We start from the raw sequence: 15,771 nt of genomic DNA, 5'->3' as shown, positions 1-15,771 counted from the left end.
AAACGTCAACTCTTTTCTTCTCCACCGATGCTGCCAGACCTGCTGAGTTTTTCCAGGTAATTCTGTTTTTGTTTTGGATTTCCAGCATCCGCAGTTTTTTTGTTTTTATAAGAGTTTCACCTCGTCCAGCTGTTGGTGGGAGATGTCTGACCCTGGGGAGTGTCTGTGTATCTTGGGCTGACCCTGGGGAGTGTCTGTGTATCTTGGGCTGACCCTGGGGAGTGTCTGTGTACCCCATGCTGACACTGGAGAGTGTCTCTGTACACTGTGTTGACTCTGGGGAGTGTCTCTGTACCCCGTGCTGACCCTGGGGAGTGTCTCTGTACCCCGTGCTGACCCTGGGGAGTGTCTCTGTACGCTGTGTTGACCCTGGTGAGTGTCTGTGTACCTCACGCTGACCCTGGGGGATGTATGTGTATCCCATGCTGACCCTGGGGGTGTCTGTGTACCTCATGCTGACCCTGGGGGTGTCTGTGTACTCTGCACTGACCCTGGGGTTGTCTGTGTACTCTGCGCTGACCCTGGGGTTGTCTGTGTACTCTGCGCTGACGCTGGGGGTGTCTGTGTACGCCGTGCTGACCCTGGGGGTGTCTGTGTACGCCGTGCTGACCCTGGGGGTGTCTGTGTACCTCACACTGACCCTGGGGTGTCTGTGTACGCTGTGCTGACCCTGGGGTGTCTGTGCACCCTGCGCTGACCCTGTGGGTGTCTGTGTACTCCGTGCTGACCCTGGGGGTGTCTGTGTACTCTGCGCTGACCCTGGGGGTGTCTGTGTACTCTGTGCTGACCCTGGGGGTGTCTGTGTACTCTGTGTTGACCCTGGGGGTGTCTGTGTACCTCACGCTGACCCTGGGGGTGTCTGTGTACTCTGTGCTGACCCTGGGGGTGTCTGTGTACTCTGCGCTGACCCTGGGGGTGTCTGTGTACATCACGTTGACCCTGGGGGTGTCTGTGTACTCTGCGCTGACCCTGGGGGTGTCTGTGTACATCACGCTGACCCTGGGGGTGTCTGTGTACTCTGCGCTGACCCTGGGGAATGCCTCTGTATGCCACGTTGACCCTGGGGGTTTCTGTGTACTCTGTGCTGACTCTGGGGGTGTCTGTGTACTCTGTGTTGACCCTGGGGGTGTCTTTGTACTCTGCGCTGACCCTGGGGGTGTCTGTGTACTCTGTGCTGACCCTGGGGGTGTCTGTGTACTCTGTGTTGACCCTGGGGGTGTCTGTGTACCTCACGCTGACCCTGGGGGTGTCTGTGTACTCTGTGCTGACCCTGGGGGTGTCTGTGTACTCTGTGCTGACCCTGGGGGTGTCTTTGTACTCTGCGCTGACCCTGGGGGTGTCTGTGTACTCTGTGCTGACCTGGGGGTGTCTTTGTACTCTGCGCTGACCCTGGGGGTGTCTGTGTACTTCACGCTGACCGTGGGGTTGTCTGTGTACTTCACGCTGACCCTGGGGTTGTCTGTGTTATCTGCGCTGACCCTGGGGGTGCCTGTGCACTCTCCGCTGACCCTGGGGAATGCCTCTGTATGCCATGCTGATGCTGGGGGTTTCTGTGTACTCTGTGTTGACCCTGGGGTTGCCTCCATGTCCTCTCCTCCCACAGGAAGAGTTTGGATACAATGCTGACACTCAGAAGCTGCTGTGTAAGAATGGGGAGACGTTACTTGGAGCCATCAACTTCTTCGTATCCAGCATCAATACTCTCGTCAATAAGACCATGGAGGACACACTCCTCACCATCAAACTGTTTGAGAATGCCAGGTGAGACAAGTACCGGTGACAATCCCTTCAGGGGAATTGATACTGGGGCCAAAAGGGTTAAATTAAGAGGGCGTGTTGTACAAACTAGATGTCTATTCCTAGGGAGAGAAACCGAGTTAACATTTCAAGTCTGTGTGACCCTTCATCAGAGTCCTTCAAGGGTCATATGGACCCAAAATGTTAACCCTGTTTCTCTCTCCACAGAAGCTGTCAGACCTGCTGAGCTTTTCCAGCATTTTCTGTTTTTATTTCAGATTTCCAGCATTCGCAGTATTTTGCTTTTGTCTATTCCTAGAGTCAAACAGGTTAAGGGGTGATCTAGTTGAGGTGTTTAAGATGGTTAAAGGATTTGAGAAGGCCAATAGAGAGAAACTATTTGCCCTGGTGATTGTGGGGAGGATGGTAGGGGGGGTGGTGGGAGGGAGTCGAGTCTAGAACAAGGGGGCAGAACCTTAAAATTCGAGCCTGGAGTGATGTCCAGAGGGGAGTTAAAATCTAGAACTCTCTGCCCTGAAAAGCTAGTTGATGCTGGGGATAAACTGAGGTTTTCAATACTGATTAATAGATATTTGTTGGGTGAGGATTGTTAAGGATTATGGAACAAATGCAAGTAAATGGAGCCATCATACAGATCAGCCATGACATAATTAAATAGTGGAAGAGGCTGAATGGCCTCCTCCTGTTACTATAAGACAACCAAGGTAGGAAAGAGCTCATATTTTCCTGTCTTGGGCTACAGGAAGATATAGACGGGATGGTCAAATGTGCAGATAAGTGGCAGATGGAACTAAACCCTGAAAGGTGTGAGGTGATACACTTTGGAAGGAGTAATTTGACAAGGAAGTATTCAATTGACGGCATGACACTAGGAAGTTCTGAGGAACAAAGGGACCTTGGTGTGTGTGTCCATAGATCTCTGAAGGTGGAGGGGCATGTTAGTGGGGTGGTGAAAAAGGCATAAGGGACACTTGCCTTTATCAATCGAGGCATAGATTACAAAAGTAGGGAGGTCATGTTGGAGTTGTATAGAACCTTGGTGAGGCCACAGCTGGAGTACTGTGTGCAGTTCTGGTCGCCACATTATAGGAAGGATGTGATTGCACTGGAGGGGGTGCAGAGGAGATTCACCAGGATGTTGCCTGGGATGAAACATTTAAGTTATGAAGAGAGGTTGGATAGACTTGGGTTGTTTTCATTGGAGCAGAGAAGACTGAGGGGCGACCTGATTGAGGTGTACAAGATTATGAGGGACATGGACAGGGTGGATAGGGAGCAGCTGTTCCCCTTAGTTGAAGGGTCAGTCACGAGGAGACATAAGTTCAAGGTGAGGGGCAGGAGGTTTAGGGGGGATGTGAGGAAAAACTTTTTTACCCAGAGGGTGGTGAGGGTCTGGAATGCGCTGCCTGGGAGGGTGGAGGAGGCAGGTTGCCTCACATCCTTTAAAAAGTACCTTGATGAACACTTGGCACATCATAACATTCAAGGCTATGGGCCAAGTGCTGGTAAATGGGATTAGGTGGGTAGGTCAGGTGTTTCTCACGTGTCAGTGCAGACTCGATGGGCCGAAGGGCCTCTTTTGAACTGTGATTCTGTGATTACTCTAGTCACTAGCAATTGAGGGGCTGGATTGGGGTAGGAGAGATTTTCTGTTCAATAAGTTGGCCATGACTACCTGATTTTGTGTGTGTGCTGCCAGAGAGCTCAGTTTACTATATTAATAACAGTTCTGGGATTCACCTCTGGGACCTGGTTCTCCTGCATTGGGATCATGGCATCACACAAAATATTGGGACGATCTCAACCTCACTGAGGCTCACTGTTCAAACCACTGACCCCACAGCTGGTGAGGAGAATGGGTCAGGGGGAGCGGGGAAGCCCACTGGAGTATGAAGTGGGAGCAGAACAATTGAACAACCAAAAGGTGCAGGATAGAAGGAATTTTACTCTATCTAACCTGTGCTGCCCATTGTAGATTGGAATACGATGCATATCGCACAGACCTTGAGGAGCTGAATCTGGGACCCCGTGATTCTATCACACTGCCGAAGATTGATTTGGCACAGCAGCTGTATCTGTTACATAAGGAGAAGTACGAGAGATTACGCAGTGATGTCACTATCAAGCTGAAATTCCTGGAGGAGAACAAGGTGCTGATTGGATGTCAGGGTGTTGTCGTGCTTCATATATATTGTTATGGGGGTGTTCAGACACTGGGCTGGAAGGTGCCGGACGAGGGGAAGGTGCTGGACGAGGGGCAGGTGAGGGACGAGGGGAAGGTGAGAGACGAGGGGAAGGTGAGAGACGAGGGGGAGGTGAGGGACGAGGGGAAGGTGAGGGACGAGGGGAAGGTGAGGGACGAGGGGAAGGTGCTGGACGAGGGGAAGGTGCTGGACGAGGGGAAGGTGCTGGACGAGGGGAAGGTGCTGGACGAGGGGAAGGTGCTGGACGAGGGGAAGGTGAGGGACGAGGGGAAGGTGAGGGACGAGGGGCAGGTGCCGGAGGAGGGGCAGGTGAGGGACGAGGGGCAGGTGAGGGACGAGGGGAAGGTGAGGGACGAGGGGACGGTGCTGGACCAGGGGTAGGCGAGGGACGAGGGGAAGGTGAGGGACGAGGGGAAGGTGCTGGACGAGGGGAAGGTGAGGGGTGAGGGGAAGGTGAGGGACGAGGGGAAGGTGCTGGACGAGGGGAAGGTGAGGGACGAGGGGACGGTGCTGGACGAGGGGTAGGCGAGGGACGAGGGGTAGGCGAGGGACGAGGGGTAGGCGAGGGACAAGGGGAAGGCGAGGGACGAGGGGAAGGTGAGGGACGAGGGGACGGTGCTGGACGAGGGGTAGGCGAGGGACGGGGGGAAGGTGAGGGACGAGGGGGAGGTGAGGGGAAGGTGAGGGACGAGGGGAAGGTGAGGGGAAGGTGAGGGACGAGGGGAAGGTGAGGGACGAGGGGAAGGTGAGGGACGAGGGGAAGGTGAGGGACGAGGGGAAGGTGAGGGACGGGGAGAAGGTGCTGGACGAGGGGAAGGTGAGGGACGAGGGGAAGGTGAGGGACGAGGGGAAGGTGAGGGACGAGGGGAAGGTGAGGGACGAGGGGAAGGTGCTGGACGGGGGGAAGGTGCTGGACAAGGGGGAAGGTGAGGGACGAGGGGAAGGTGAGGGACGAGGGGAAGGTGAGGGACGAGGGGAAGGTGCTGGACGGGGGGAAGGTGCTGGACGAGGGGGAAGGTGAGGGACGAGGGGAAGGTGAGGGACGAGGGGAAGGTGAGGGACGAGGGGAAGGTGCTGGACGAGGGGAAGGTGCTGGACGAGGGGAAGTTGAGGGACGAGGGGAAGGTGAGGGACGAGGGGAAGGTGAGGGACGAGGGGAAGGTGCTGGACGAGGGGAAGGTGCTGGACAAGGGGGAAGGTGAGGGACGAGGGGAAGGTGAGGGACGAGGGGAAGGTGAGGGACGAGGGGAAGGTGCTGGACGGGGGGAAGTTGAGGGACGAGGGGAAGGTGAGGGACGAGGGGAAGGTGAGGGACGAGGGGAAGGTGCTGGACGAGGGGAAGGTGCTGGACGAGGGGAAGGTGCTGGACGAGGGGAAGGTGAGGGACGGGGGGAAGGTGCTGGACGGGGGGAAGGTGCTGGACGGGGGGAAGGTGCTGGACGAGGGGAAGGTGAGGGACGAGGGGAAGGTGAGGGACGAGGGGAAGGTGAGGGACGAGGGGAAGGTGAGGGACGAGGGGAAGGTGAGAGACGAGGGGAAGGTGAGGGACGAGGGGAAGGTGAGGGACGAGGGGAAGGTGAGGGACGAGGGGACGGTGAGGGACGAGGGGAAGGTGAGGGACGAGGGGAAGGTGAGGGACGAGGGGAAGGTGCTGGACGAGGGGAAGGTGAGGGACGAGGGGAAGGTGAGAGACGAGGGGACGGTGCTGGACGAGGGGAAGGTGCTGGATAACTGTACGAGATCCTGTTATCTGGCACCAGCCGATTATCCAGCACCCAGAGCTCAGCTGGTCCCTCTCTGCTGCCTTTTCCACATTGCACTGAAAATGTTTTCTTTTTGAATAATTGTCCAATTCCCTTTTGAAAGTCCTGCTTAAATCTATGTCCACCACACTCTCAGGCAGGGCATTCCAGATCCTAACTACTCACCCATGTCGCCCTTGTTTCTTTTGTCAAATTACTTAGTCTCTTTCTCGATCCTTCCACCAGTGGCAACAGTTTCTCCATATCTGCTCTATCCAGACCCTTTATAATTTTGAATACCTCCATCAAATCATGACACTGGTATACAGTCAGGAGAGATTTGCCCTGGGAGTCCTTAACATCGACTCCAGACCCCATGAAGTCTCATGGCATTAGGTCAAACATGGGCAAGGAAACCTCCTGCTGATTACCACATACCACCCTCCCTCAGCTGGTGAATCAGTGCTCCTCCATGTTGAACATCACTTGGAGGAAGCACTGAGGGTGGTAAGAGTGCAGAAAGTACTCTGGGTGGGGACTTCAATGTCCATCACCAAGAGTGACTCGGTAGCACCACTATTGACCGAGCTGGCTGAGTCCTAAAGGACATAGCTGCTAGACTGGGTCTGCAGCAGGTGGTAAAGGAACCAAAAAGAGGGAAAAACATACTTGACCTCATCCTCACCAACCTGCCTGTCACAGATGCATCTGTCCATGACAGTATCGGTAGGAGTGATCATCGCACAGTTGTTGTGGAGATGAAGTCCTGTGTTCACATTGAGGATACTCTCCATCATGTTGTGTGGCACTACCACTGTGCTAAATGGGATAGATTTCGAACAGATCTAGCAACTCAAGACTGGGCATCCATGAGGTGCTGTGGGCCATCAGCAGCAGCAGAATTGTACTCGAACACAATCTGTAACCTCATGGCCCAGCATATCCCCCACTCTACCATTACCATCAAGCCAGGGGATCAACCCTGGTTCAATGAAGAGTGCAGGAGGACATGCCAGGAGCAGCACCAGGCATACCTAAAAATGAGGTGTCAACATGGTGAACCTGATGGCATAGACAGAACTATGCAATTCCAGAACCGATGGATCAGATCTAAGCTGTGCAGTCCTGCCACATCCAGTCGTGAATGATGGTGAACAATTAAACAACTCATTGGTGGAGGAGGCTCCACAAATTTCCCCATCCTCAATGATGGAGGAGCCCAGCACATCACTGCAATAGATAAGGCTGAAGAATTTGCAACAATCTTCAGCCAGAAGTGCCAAGTGGACGATCCATCTCAGCTTCCTCTGGAGGTCCCCAGCATCACAGATGCCAGTCTTCAGCCAATTCGATTCACTCCACGTGATATCAACAAATGGCTGAAGGCACTGGATACTGCAAAGACTATGGGCCCTGACAATATTCCGGCAACAATACTGAAGTGCTCCAGAACTTGCTGTGCCCCTAGTCAAGCTGTTCCAGTACAGCTACAACACTGGCATCTACCCGGCTATGTGGAAAATTGCCCAGGTATGTCCTGTACATAAAAAGCAGGACAAATCCAACCCGGCCAGTTACTGCCCCATCAGTCTACTCTCCATCATCAGTAAAGTAATGGAAGGGGTCATCAACAGTGCTGTCAAGTGGCACTTGCTTAGCAATAACCTGCTCACTGATGCCCAGTTTGGGCTCTGCCAGGATCACTCAGCTCCTGGCCTCATTACAGTCTTGGTTCAAACATGGACAAAAGAGTTGAACTCCTGAGGTGAGGTGAGAGTGACTGCCCCTGACATCAAAGCTGCACTTGACCGAGTGTGGCATCAAGGATCCCTAGCAAAAGTGGAGTCAATGGGAATCAGGGGAAAACTCTCCACTGGTTGGAGTCATATCTAGCACAAAGGAAGATGTTGGAGGTCAGTCATCTCAGCTCCAGGACATCACTGCAGGAGTTCCTCAGGGTAGTGTCCTCAGCCCAACCATCTTCAGCTGCTTCAATTACTTCACTTCTGACCTTATGATGGAAAGAGGGATGCTCACTGATGATAGCACAATGTTCAGCACCATTCAGCCTTAACCAAGACAGGTCCTTCATATACCTATGCTAACCACGTGTCTCTCTCTTTCATCCTGCTGGAGGAGTCCATCAGGATCAGGGTGCCTCGTGGCTTACAGAGGGAGAAGACGACAGAGAAGAGAGCAACTGAGGCTCCTGTCTACGCAGAGGGTTGAGCAGCCCCTCGAAGCATTGGCAGCTGGGGCTCTCCCACACGCTGCTGAAGAGTCACAGCGAGCCGATTTCAGCACCTAGTGACACCCAGGGTCAATAGCTGCCACCTTTCATCCCTGCAGATGACCGAGAACCAGTGTCGCCGAACACTCTGCATGTCTAGGGAACAGGTCGGTCACATGTGCCACTTACTGCAGGATTTGGTGCCAAGGGGACATGGAGGGCATCCACTGCCAGTGGCTGTGAAAGTGACTGTGGCGCTCAATCTCTATGTCCGTGTCTCCTTTCAGGGCTCCACAGGCGACCTCTGTGGGATTTCACAAATGCATCCATCAGGTCACAGATGCCACCTTTGCGAGGGTACACAGCTTAGTGGATTCCGTCCAGGACCAGGACGGCCGGGATGCAATAACAATTGTATTTGCCCAGATCTTGGGTTTCCCACAGGTACAGGGTGAGATCGACTGCACTCCCATGGTGCTCAGATCTCTGACACAACACCCGGTGGACTATATCAACCGCAAGGGGTTCCGTTCACTGAACGCGCAGCCGGTGCCTGGACTGGTCTGGAGGAGCCCTGCAATACAGTCTACAGAGGGTGTCACACATCGTCGTTGCTTGCTGTGCCCTTTACAACCTGGCGCTGCAACAGGGAGGGGAGCTGGCTGAGGAGGAGATAGAGGAGCTGGAGGTCTCCTCCCATGAGGAGGACGCCAAAAAGGATGAGGGTGAGGGGTTCCTCGAAGGCGAAGATGATGGGGATGAGGCCCTCGCAATGGCCAGAAGAGGCAGGCGTGCTCGGGAGGCCTATATAGCTGCTAGATTTGTGGAGGATAATGACGACATGCATTGAGGAGACACCATAGATCCTCACATTGCATCTGTGAACATTTGACTCCAGTCTGGCTTATGGAAACACAGATACCCTCTGTGATTATGCTCCTGGAGGTCTACAGCACAGAGAAAGGCCCTTTTTGTTTTTCAGTTCTATCCATATGGCTTCATTTGAGGAGCCTTCTAAGATGTCATCACTCCTCACTGCTATAATTGATTCCTTGATCAATATTGCGATACCCCCTCCTCCTTTGCCTCCTTCCCTGTCTTGCCTGAAGACCCTATATCCTGGAATATTGAGCTGCCAATCCTGCCCCTCTCTCAGCCATGTCTCTGTGACAGCAATGACATCATATTTCCAGGTGTTAATTTGTGCCCTCAACTCATCTGCCTTATCAGACTCCTTGCATTAAAATAAATACCATCCAACCTTGCCAAACTCTCTTGTGCCTTAACTGACCTATCATTTCTATGTCTTTCGGACTCACTTGCTCTCTCTTCTAATTTTGGCTGTGCATCTCCCCCTGCTGAACCTCCTCTCAGGATCTCATCCCCCTGCCAAGTTAGTTTAAACTCTCCCTAACAGCACTAGCAAACCTCCCCACTAGGATGTTGGTCCCATTCCGGTTCAGGTACAACCCGTATGCCTTGTACAGGTCCCACCGCCCCCAGAAAAGGTCCCAATGTCCCAGAAATCTAAAGCCCTCCCTCCTGCAGCATCTCCAGCCACGCATTCATCTGGACTAATCTCCTATTTCTATTCTCACCAGCGTATGGCACTGGAAGTAATCCAGAGATTACTACCTTTGAGGTCCTGTTTTTTAATCTGTTTCCTAGCTCCCTAAATTCTGCTTGCAGGACTTCATCCCTCTTTCTACCTATGCCGTTGGTACCAGTATGTACCACGATCTCTGTCTGTTTGCCCTTCTCCTTCAGAATGTCCTGCAGCTGTTCAGTGACATCCTTCACCCTGGCACCTGGGAGGCAACACACCATCCTGGAATCACATCTACAGCTGCAGAAACACCTGTCTGTTCCCCTTACTATTGAGCCTCCTAACACTATTGCTCTTCCCCTCTTCTCCCCCTGCCCCCCCCCCCCCACCCCCCTGCAGCTGAGCCACTCTCAGTGCCATCAGCGTAGCTGCTCTCCCCAGAGGAACCGTCACTCTCACTGTTCTCGAGCGAGATGCACCCTGGGGATTTCCTGACTCCCTGCCTGACACCTGGTCACCCATTCCCTCTCTGTCTGCACTTCCGTAAGCTGTGGGGTGACCATGTCTAAAAACGTGCTATCCATGAAACTCTCAGCCTCACAGATGCACTTCAGAGTCTCCAGCTGCTGCTCAAACTCTGAAACTTGGAGCTCAAGTAGCTGCAGCTGGTGGCACTTGCTGCACACGTCAGTCTGAGTGCAAGGAGCATCTAGGACTTCCCACATGTTGCAGGCGGCACATAACATGAGATTGAGCTGCCCTGACATGCCTCTGGTTGAAAATAACCCTTTAAGTTAAATACAGTAAAAAAAATGTTAAATTACTTATGCACTTTAAATAAAAACTAGAACTCTTACCTTTCCTTAGCTTAATCTATTTTAAACTGGAGAAAAACACTTACCCACTACTCACCAATCAGCTCTCACCTTTGTGCTGACATCACTTTTTGAAGCTTCCCCACACTCGCGCTGGTTCCGATCTCTCCGCCACTCTATCGCGCTGGCTTGTGATGTCACTCTTGTTACTTTCAACAAGAACTGACAGCAGGACACTCTTCCCAGACTGCTTCACTGCGATGCTGACTGTGGGACACACTTCCCAGACTGCTTCACTACGATGCTAACTGCGGGACGCTCTTCCCAGGCTGCTTCACCGCGATGCTGACTGCAGGATGCTCTTCCCAGACTGCTTCACCGCGATGCTGACTGCAGGACACTCTTCCCAGACTGCTTCACCGCGAGGCTGACTGCAGAACGCTGTTCCCAGACTGCTTCACCGCGATGCTGACTGCAGGATGCTCTTCCCAGACTGCTTCACCGCGATGCTGACTGCAGGACGCTCTTCCCAGACTGCTTCACCGCGGTGCTGACTGCGGGGTGCTCTTCCCAGACTGCTTCACTGCGATGCTGACTGCAGGACACACTTCCCAGACTGCTTTACCGCGTTGCTGACTGCAGGACACTCTTCCCAGACTGCTTTACCGCGTTGCTGACTGCAGGACACTCTTCCCAGGCTGCTTCACCGCGATGCTGACTGCAGGACACTCTTCCCAGACTGCTTCACCGCGATGCTGACTGCAGAACACTGTTCCCAGACGGCTTCACCGCTATGCTGACTGCAGGACACTTCCCAGACTGCTTCACCGCGATGCTGACTGCAGGACACTTCCCAGACTGCTTCACCGCGATGCTGACTGCAGGACACTCTTCCCAGACTGCTTCACTGCGATGCTGACTGCAGGACACTCTTCCTAGACTGCATCACCACGATGCTGACTGCGGGGTGCTCTTCCCAGACTGCTTCACCGTGATGCTGACTGCAGGACACTCTTCCCAGGCTGCTTCACTGCGATGCTGACTGCAGGACACTCTTCCCAGACTGCTTCACTTCCATGCTGACTGCAGGACACACTTCCCTGTCATGGAGGCGCAGTGGAAGCCGTAGTAGTTGCTCGATTCCAGGAGGATGATAATGACATGCAGTGAGGACCTCCATAGATCTTCACTTAGCCTCTGATGGGATGAGGACAATGATGGTGTGTGAGAGAGGGTGAATGGTGATGTCCCTTGAACTGGCAGTGAGTGAGGGCCCTGAGGGTGTGTGATGGGTTTGAGAGTGAGAGAGTTGGGAGTAATGAGAAGAGTGACTTACCCTGACGGAACGATCATTCATCCTCTTGCGGCACTGGGTGGGTGTCCTCTTTTGAAGGGCGTTGGCGCTGACCTCCGCCTCCGAAGCTGGGTTGGCTCTGGCGTTGCCCATTCTGCGGCCTGAGCGGGGGTAGAGGATATCGCAACGGCATCGAAAAGGCATTCCAGTGACGCAAATGAAAGCCCACCCGCCATAGGAACAGCGGGTTTGCCGGGATTAATGCAGCGGGTTTGGGACGATACAGCATGAAAATCCACCATTGCAGCTACCGGGTTAAAGGACATTTTACTCACCTACTCCCTCTGGGATGATTCTAACCTCAGTGTTCCAGTGCATGGGTCACTAAACGTTAGTACGCAGGTACAACAAGCAATTAAGGTGGCTAATGGACCGCTATCCTTTATTACCAGAGGAATTGAACATAAAAGTAAGGATGTTATGCTTCAGTTATACAGGGCATTGGTGAGACCGTACCTCGAGTACTCTGTGCAGTTTTAGTCTCCTTATTTAAGGAAGGATGTAAATACATTGGAGGTAGTTCAGAGGAGGTTTACTAGATTGATACCTGGAATGAGTGAGTTGTCTTATGAGGAAAGGTTGGACAGACTGGGCTTGTTTCCACTGGAGTTTAGAAGAGTGAGGGGACATCCCATGTCCCAATCCCACATCCCTTGAATGAATAAAAAAGAGTGCTTTATGAACCATTTTCTCAATCTGACCTGGCACCTTCAATGATTTATGCACATGTACATCCAGCTCCCGCTGCTCCTGCACCCTCTTTAGAATTGTCCTTTTTATTTTATATTATCTCTCCTGGTACTTCTTACCAAAATGAATCACTTCACACTTCTTTGCATTAAATTTCATCTACCAATTGTCCACCCATTGCACTAACCCATCCATCTTCTTTTGATGTTTATCACTAACATCCTCACAGCTCACAATACTTCTGAATTTGGAAAGTGTCCCCTGTACACCAAGGGCCAGGTCGTTAATATATATCAGGAAAAGCAAGGGTCCCCACACTGACTCCTGGCGAACTCCACTCCGAACCTTCCTCCAGCCCGAAAAACATCCATTAAGCACTACCCTCTGTTTCCTGTCACTCAGCCAATTCCATATCCATGTTGCTACTGTCCCTTTTACTCCATGAGCTCTAATTTTGCTCATGTTGTCTTGTTTTCGCACAGACCTGTTGTTTGGCACTGTATCAAATGCATTTTGGAAGTCCATGTACACCACATCGACAGCATTGCCCTCATCAACCCTCTGTTTCCTTGTCAAAAATCTCCAGAAAGTTAGTCATACGTTTTCCCTTAATCAATCCGTGCTGGTTTTCCTTAATTAACCTGCATCTGTCCTTGTGACTGTTGATTTTGCACTGCTGTATTATTTCTAGAAGCTTCCCCAACATTGAGCTTAAACTGGCCTTTTTTGAACATGGGTGTAACATTTGTGATTCTCCAGTCGCTTGGCACCATCCCCTGTATCTAAGCGTAGAATTCCCAACCCTGTCTGTTCTCTTGGCTGAAACAGCAGCAGCTGAAATTGGCCTGGCTTTCGGGAAAATCAGCTGTGGTTCCTGAGCTGGGGGGAGGGGAGGGGTTGGCTGACCCTGAGTTGGGGGGGTGGTGGGATTCTGACCTGTATGGGGGGGGCAGGGGGGGAGCTCTGACCCCAGGGTGGGCCTGAGCCAGTGTGTGCAGGGGGAGTTGTGTAGCTGTTGTGCAGTGCTGACCTGTCTGTCGTTTTGCTCGATAGGTGAAAGTGATGCACAAGCAGTTGCTGTTGTTCCACAATGCTATCTCAGCATACTTCGCAGGGAACCAGCAGCAGCTGGAGCAAACACTCAAACAGTTTAACGTGAAGATGAAGGTGTCTGGCTCTGAAAAACCATCCTGGCTCGAGGAACAGTGACAACAAATGGATTTGGAATGGAACCTTGAAGAGGGGCAGAGTCAAGAGCAATGAGGAAGCTGCATTAAACACAAAAAACCCAAAAAATATCATTTGAAGTCCGTGTGTTCCAAACAAACTCTCAGACGTGTTAGAATTTTAGGGGAATTTCCTGGTTGCTTAAAGTCGAATCATTTTCCGATTTCTTGGCTTCATATTCTTATACAAATCAAACACTAAGGTACGATGGGACTGCTTGTGTCAGAGCTCGGAGCGCACTCTTAGTTTGTATATATTCCTTCTGTGGACCACACAGGCTGTATGGGTACCCGGGGGTCACCCTTCTTGGAACTCCCCCCACCCCCACCCCAGGATCCCAACAGCTTTGAGCTCTGGTCCTGTGGGGCTGCTCTGGTTAAAAGGGAACAGGCTGTTTTAAAGGGGACCTTGTTTTTAATTTGCACCTTTCACAGGGGTTTTGGTGGTGGTCGGGGTGGAGGGTTCTGGAGACATGCTGGTGATTCTGGTACCGATTGGTGGGTGGGTGGATGGATGGATGGATGGATGGGACCCTGGACCAGACATCTTCACCAAGATAGGCTCCGCACACCCCCAGCTGCTGCGGTGAGCTAGGGGGGAGGGGAGGGGAGGGGAGCCCAGCAAGGACAAAGGTTGTCCCTTGGGTTTACCCTGTTTATCTGAATATGGGAGCAAGGGAACATTCCAGACCCAGAGTATTTATTAAACCTTTTGAGTTTGTGGAGGAGAGGAGTTTAACTATTGTATGATGTCAGTGAGGAGCTGTTAGACCACCCACAGTGTTTCCACGTTGAGGGGAATCGCCAGTATTGGAAATGTTTGCAGAGTGTGAGTTCTGTGGTGTATTAAAGACTATATCTTCTTTAACTCTGCATTATCTGTACCGTGCTGTTTGTGGTGTTTAAATTAATTAATATAAAAAAAAACAAAATAAGGTAAACAGCAAAAGTCAGGAACAATAGGGAATTCTGGAGATATACAGCCAGCAGAAGTGGGAGGGTGGTGCTGGGGGTGGTGGGGTGGAAATCGGGCAGCAACATTCCCTGTGCCCCTCCCCTCCTTGCATCTACCCCCCCCCCACCCCCCACACCCCCCACAGTGCCTGCACCAACCCCTCCCTGCCCCCACCCAGTGGCTACACACGCCACTCTATCCCCTTCCTTTGCCTGTCCCCCTCCATCCCCTCTGCAAGCCACAGCCCCTCCCTCCCTGCACCTACACCCCTCCTCCCTGTGTCTAATCCCCTCCCCACACCTCTTGTTTTCCCCCCCCCTCACACCTACTGACCTCTTGTTCCCCACACCTCATCCTGCACTGGAACTCCCTCCATCCCCTCTGCAAGCCACAGCCCCTCCCTCCCTGCACCTACACCCCTCCTCCCTGTGTCTAATCCCCTCCCCACACCTCTTGTTCCCCACACCTCATCCTGCACTGGAACTCCCTCCATCCCCTCTGCATGCCATAGCCCCACCCTCCCGGCACATACGTACCTCCCATCTCCTCTCTGTGCCTAAACCCATCCCCACCTCAGAGCCTGCTGTGTGTTTCTAGAACTTTCTGATTTATACCGGTGATTTTATAAAAAAATTCAATCCATCTCATTTTTTTGAATATTAAACTGTCCAGTTTTGCTGAATGTAATTTGTGTATTTTTATTCTCAGCCGCTCGGTCCAGGTTGAGGCTGGTTCCTGTTGCTTTGAGAGGCAGCTTTTTGGCTGGTGCAGCAACTGGACCTCAGCCAAAGGCAGTGAGGCCTGGGCTGGACCTCAGGGAGGCCAGGCTGATGTGATGAGTTCGTCAGGAAGTAAGGGATTCATTTCTGGGTTGGGGGTATGTGTGAGATAACAATGTTGAAATTAGCAAGATGTCACATTGGTGACTGAAATTTGGCTAGACCAGAACATCATTGTCGGCTGCCCCTTGATTGGAGGACGACATCCACTCAGGGTTGTGCATTTCTGCCCTGGATCCTCATGTGACTGAAGCAGCCGCTTCTCCATCCACAGAACTTGGCACGTGGGGCAGCGGGATCCAGAGTACAGGATTCACTCACTTTCCTTCTCCAGTGCTGCGCTATGCCTTATCGTTAAGGTGTTGGGACTCAATGTGAAGTAGTTTGCAGGACCAATTTTTCCCATTCTGAATAATTGAGGGCTGAGGGAGGGATGGGCAAACGATGATGAGAGAAGGAAGGGCGATGGGAG

General features: G+C 52.4%; 1 protein-coding gene across 7 annotated transcripts in view; it reads left to right on the top strand.

The window, feature by feature from the left end:
• Positions 1–14,438, top strand: part of LOC121284117 (arfaptin-2-like) — a 72,716-nt gene extending 58,278 nt beyond the window's left edge. For all 7 annotated transcript variants that reach the window (XM_041199245.1, XM_041199246.1, XM_041199244.1 and 4 more), the window contains 3 exons: positions 1,604–1,761; positions 3,734–3,908; positions 13,393–14,438. In XM_041199245.1, the coding sequence (XP_041055179.1) occupies positions 1,604–1,761; positions 3,734–3,908; positions 13,393–13,548 (489 nt within the window). In that variant the 3' untranslated portion in view covers positions 13,549–14,438. The remainder of the gene's footprint in view (positions 1–1,603; positions 1,762–3,733; positions 3,909–13,392) is intronic.
• The last annotated feature ends 1,333 nt before the right edge of the window (positions 14,439–15,771 follow it).

The sequence above is a fragment of the Carcharodon carcharias genome, chromosome 11 (assembly GCF_017639515.1).
Source record: "Carcharodon carcharias isolate sCarCar2 chromosome 11, sCarCar2.pri, whole genome shotgun sequence".
NCBI classification, from domain to species: Eukaryota; Metazoa; Chordata; class Chondrichthyes; order Lamniformes; family Lamnidae; genus Carcharodon; species Carcharodon carcharias.
The sequence above is the reverse complement of the archived record's forward strand: the minus strand, read 5'-3'. Positions and strand labels throughout refer to the sequence as shown.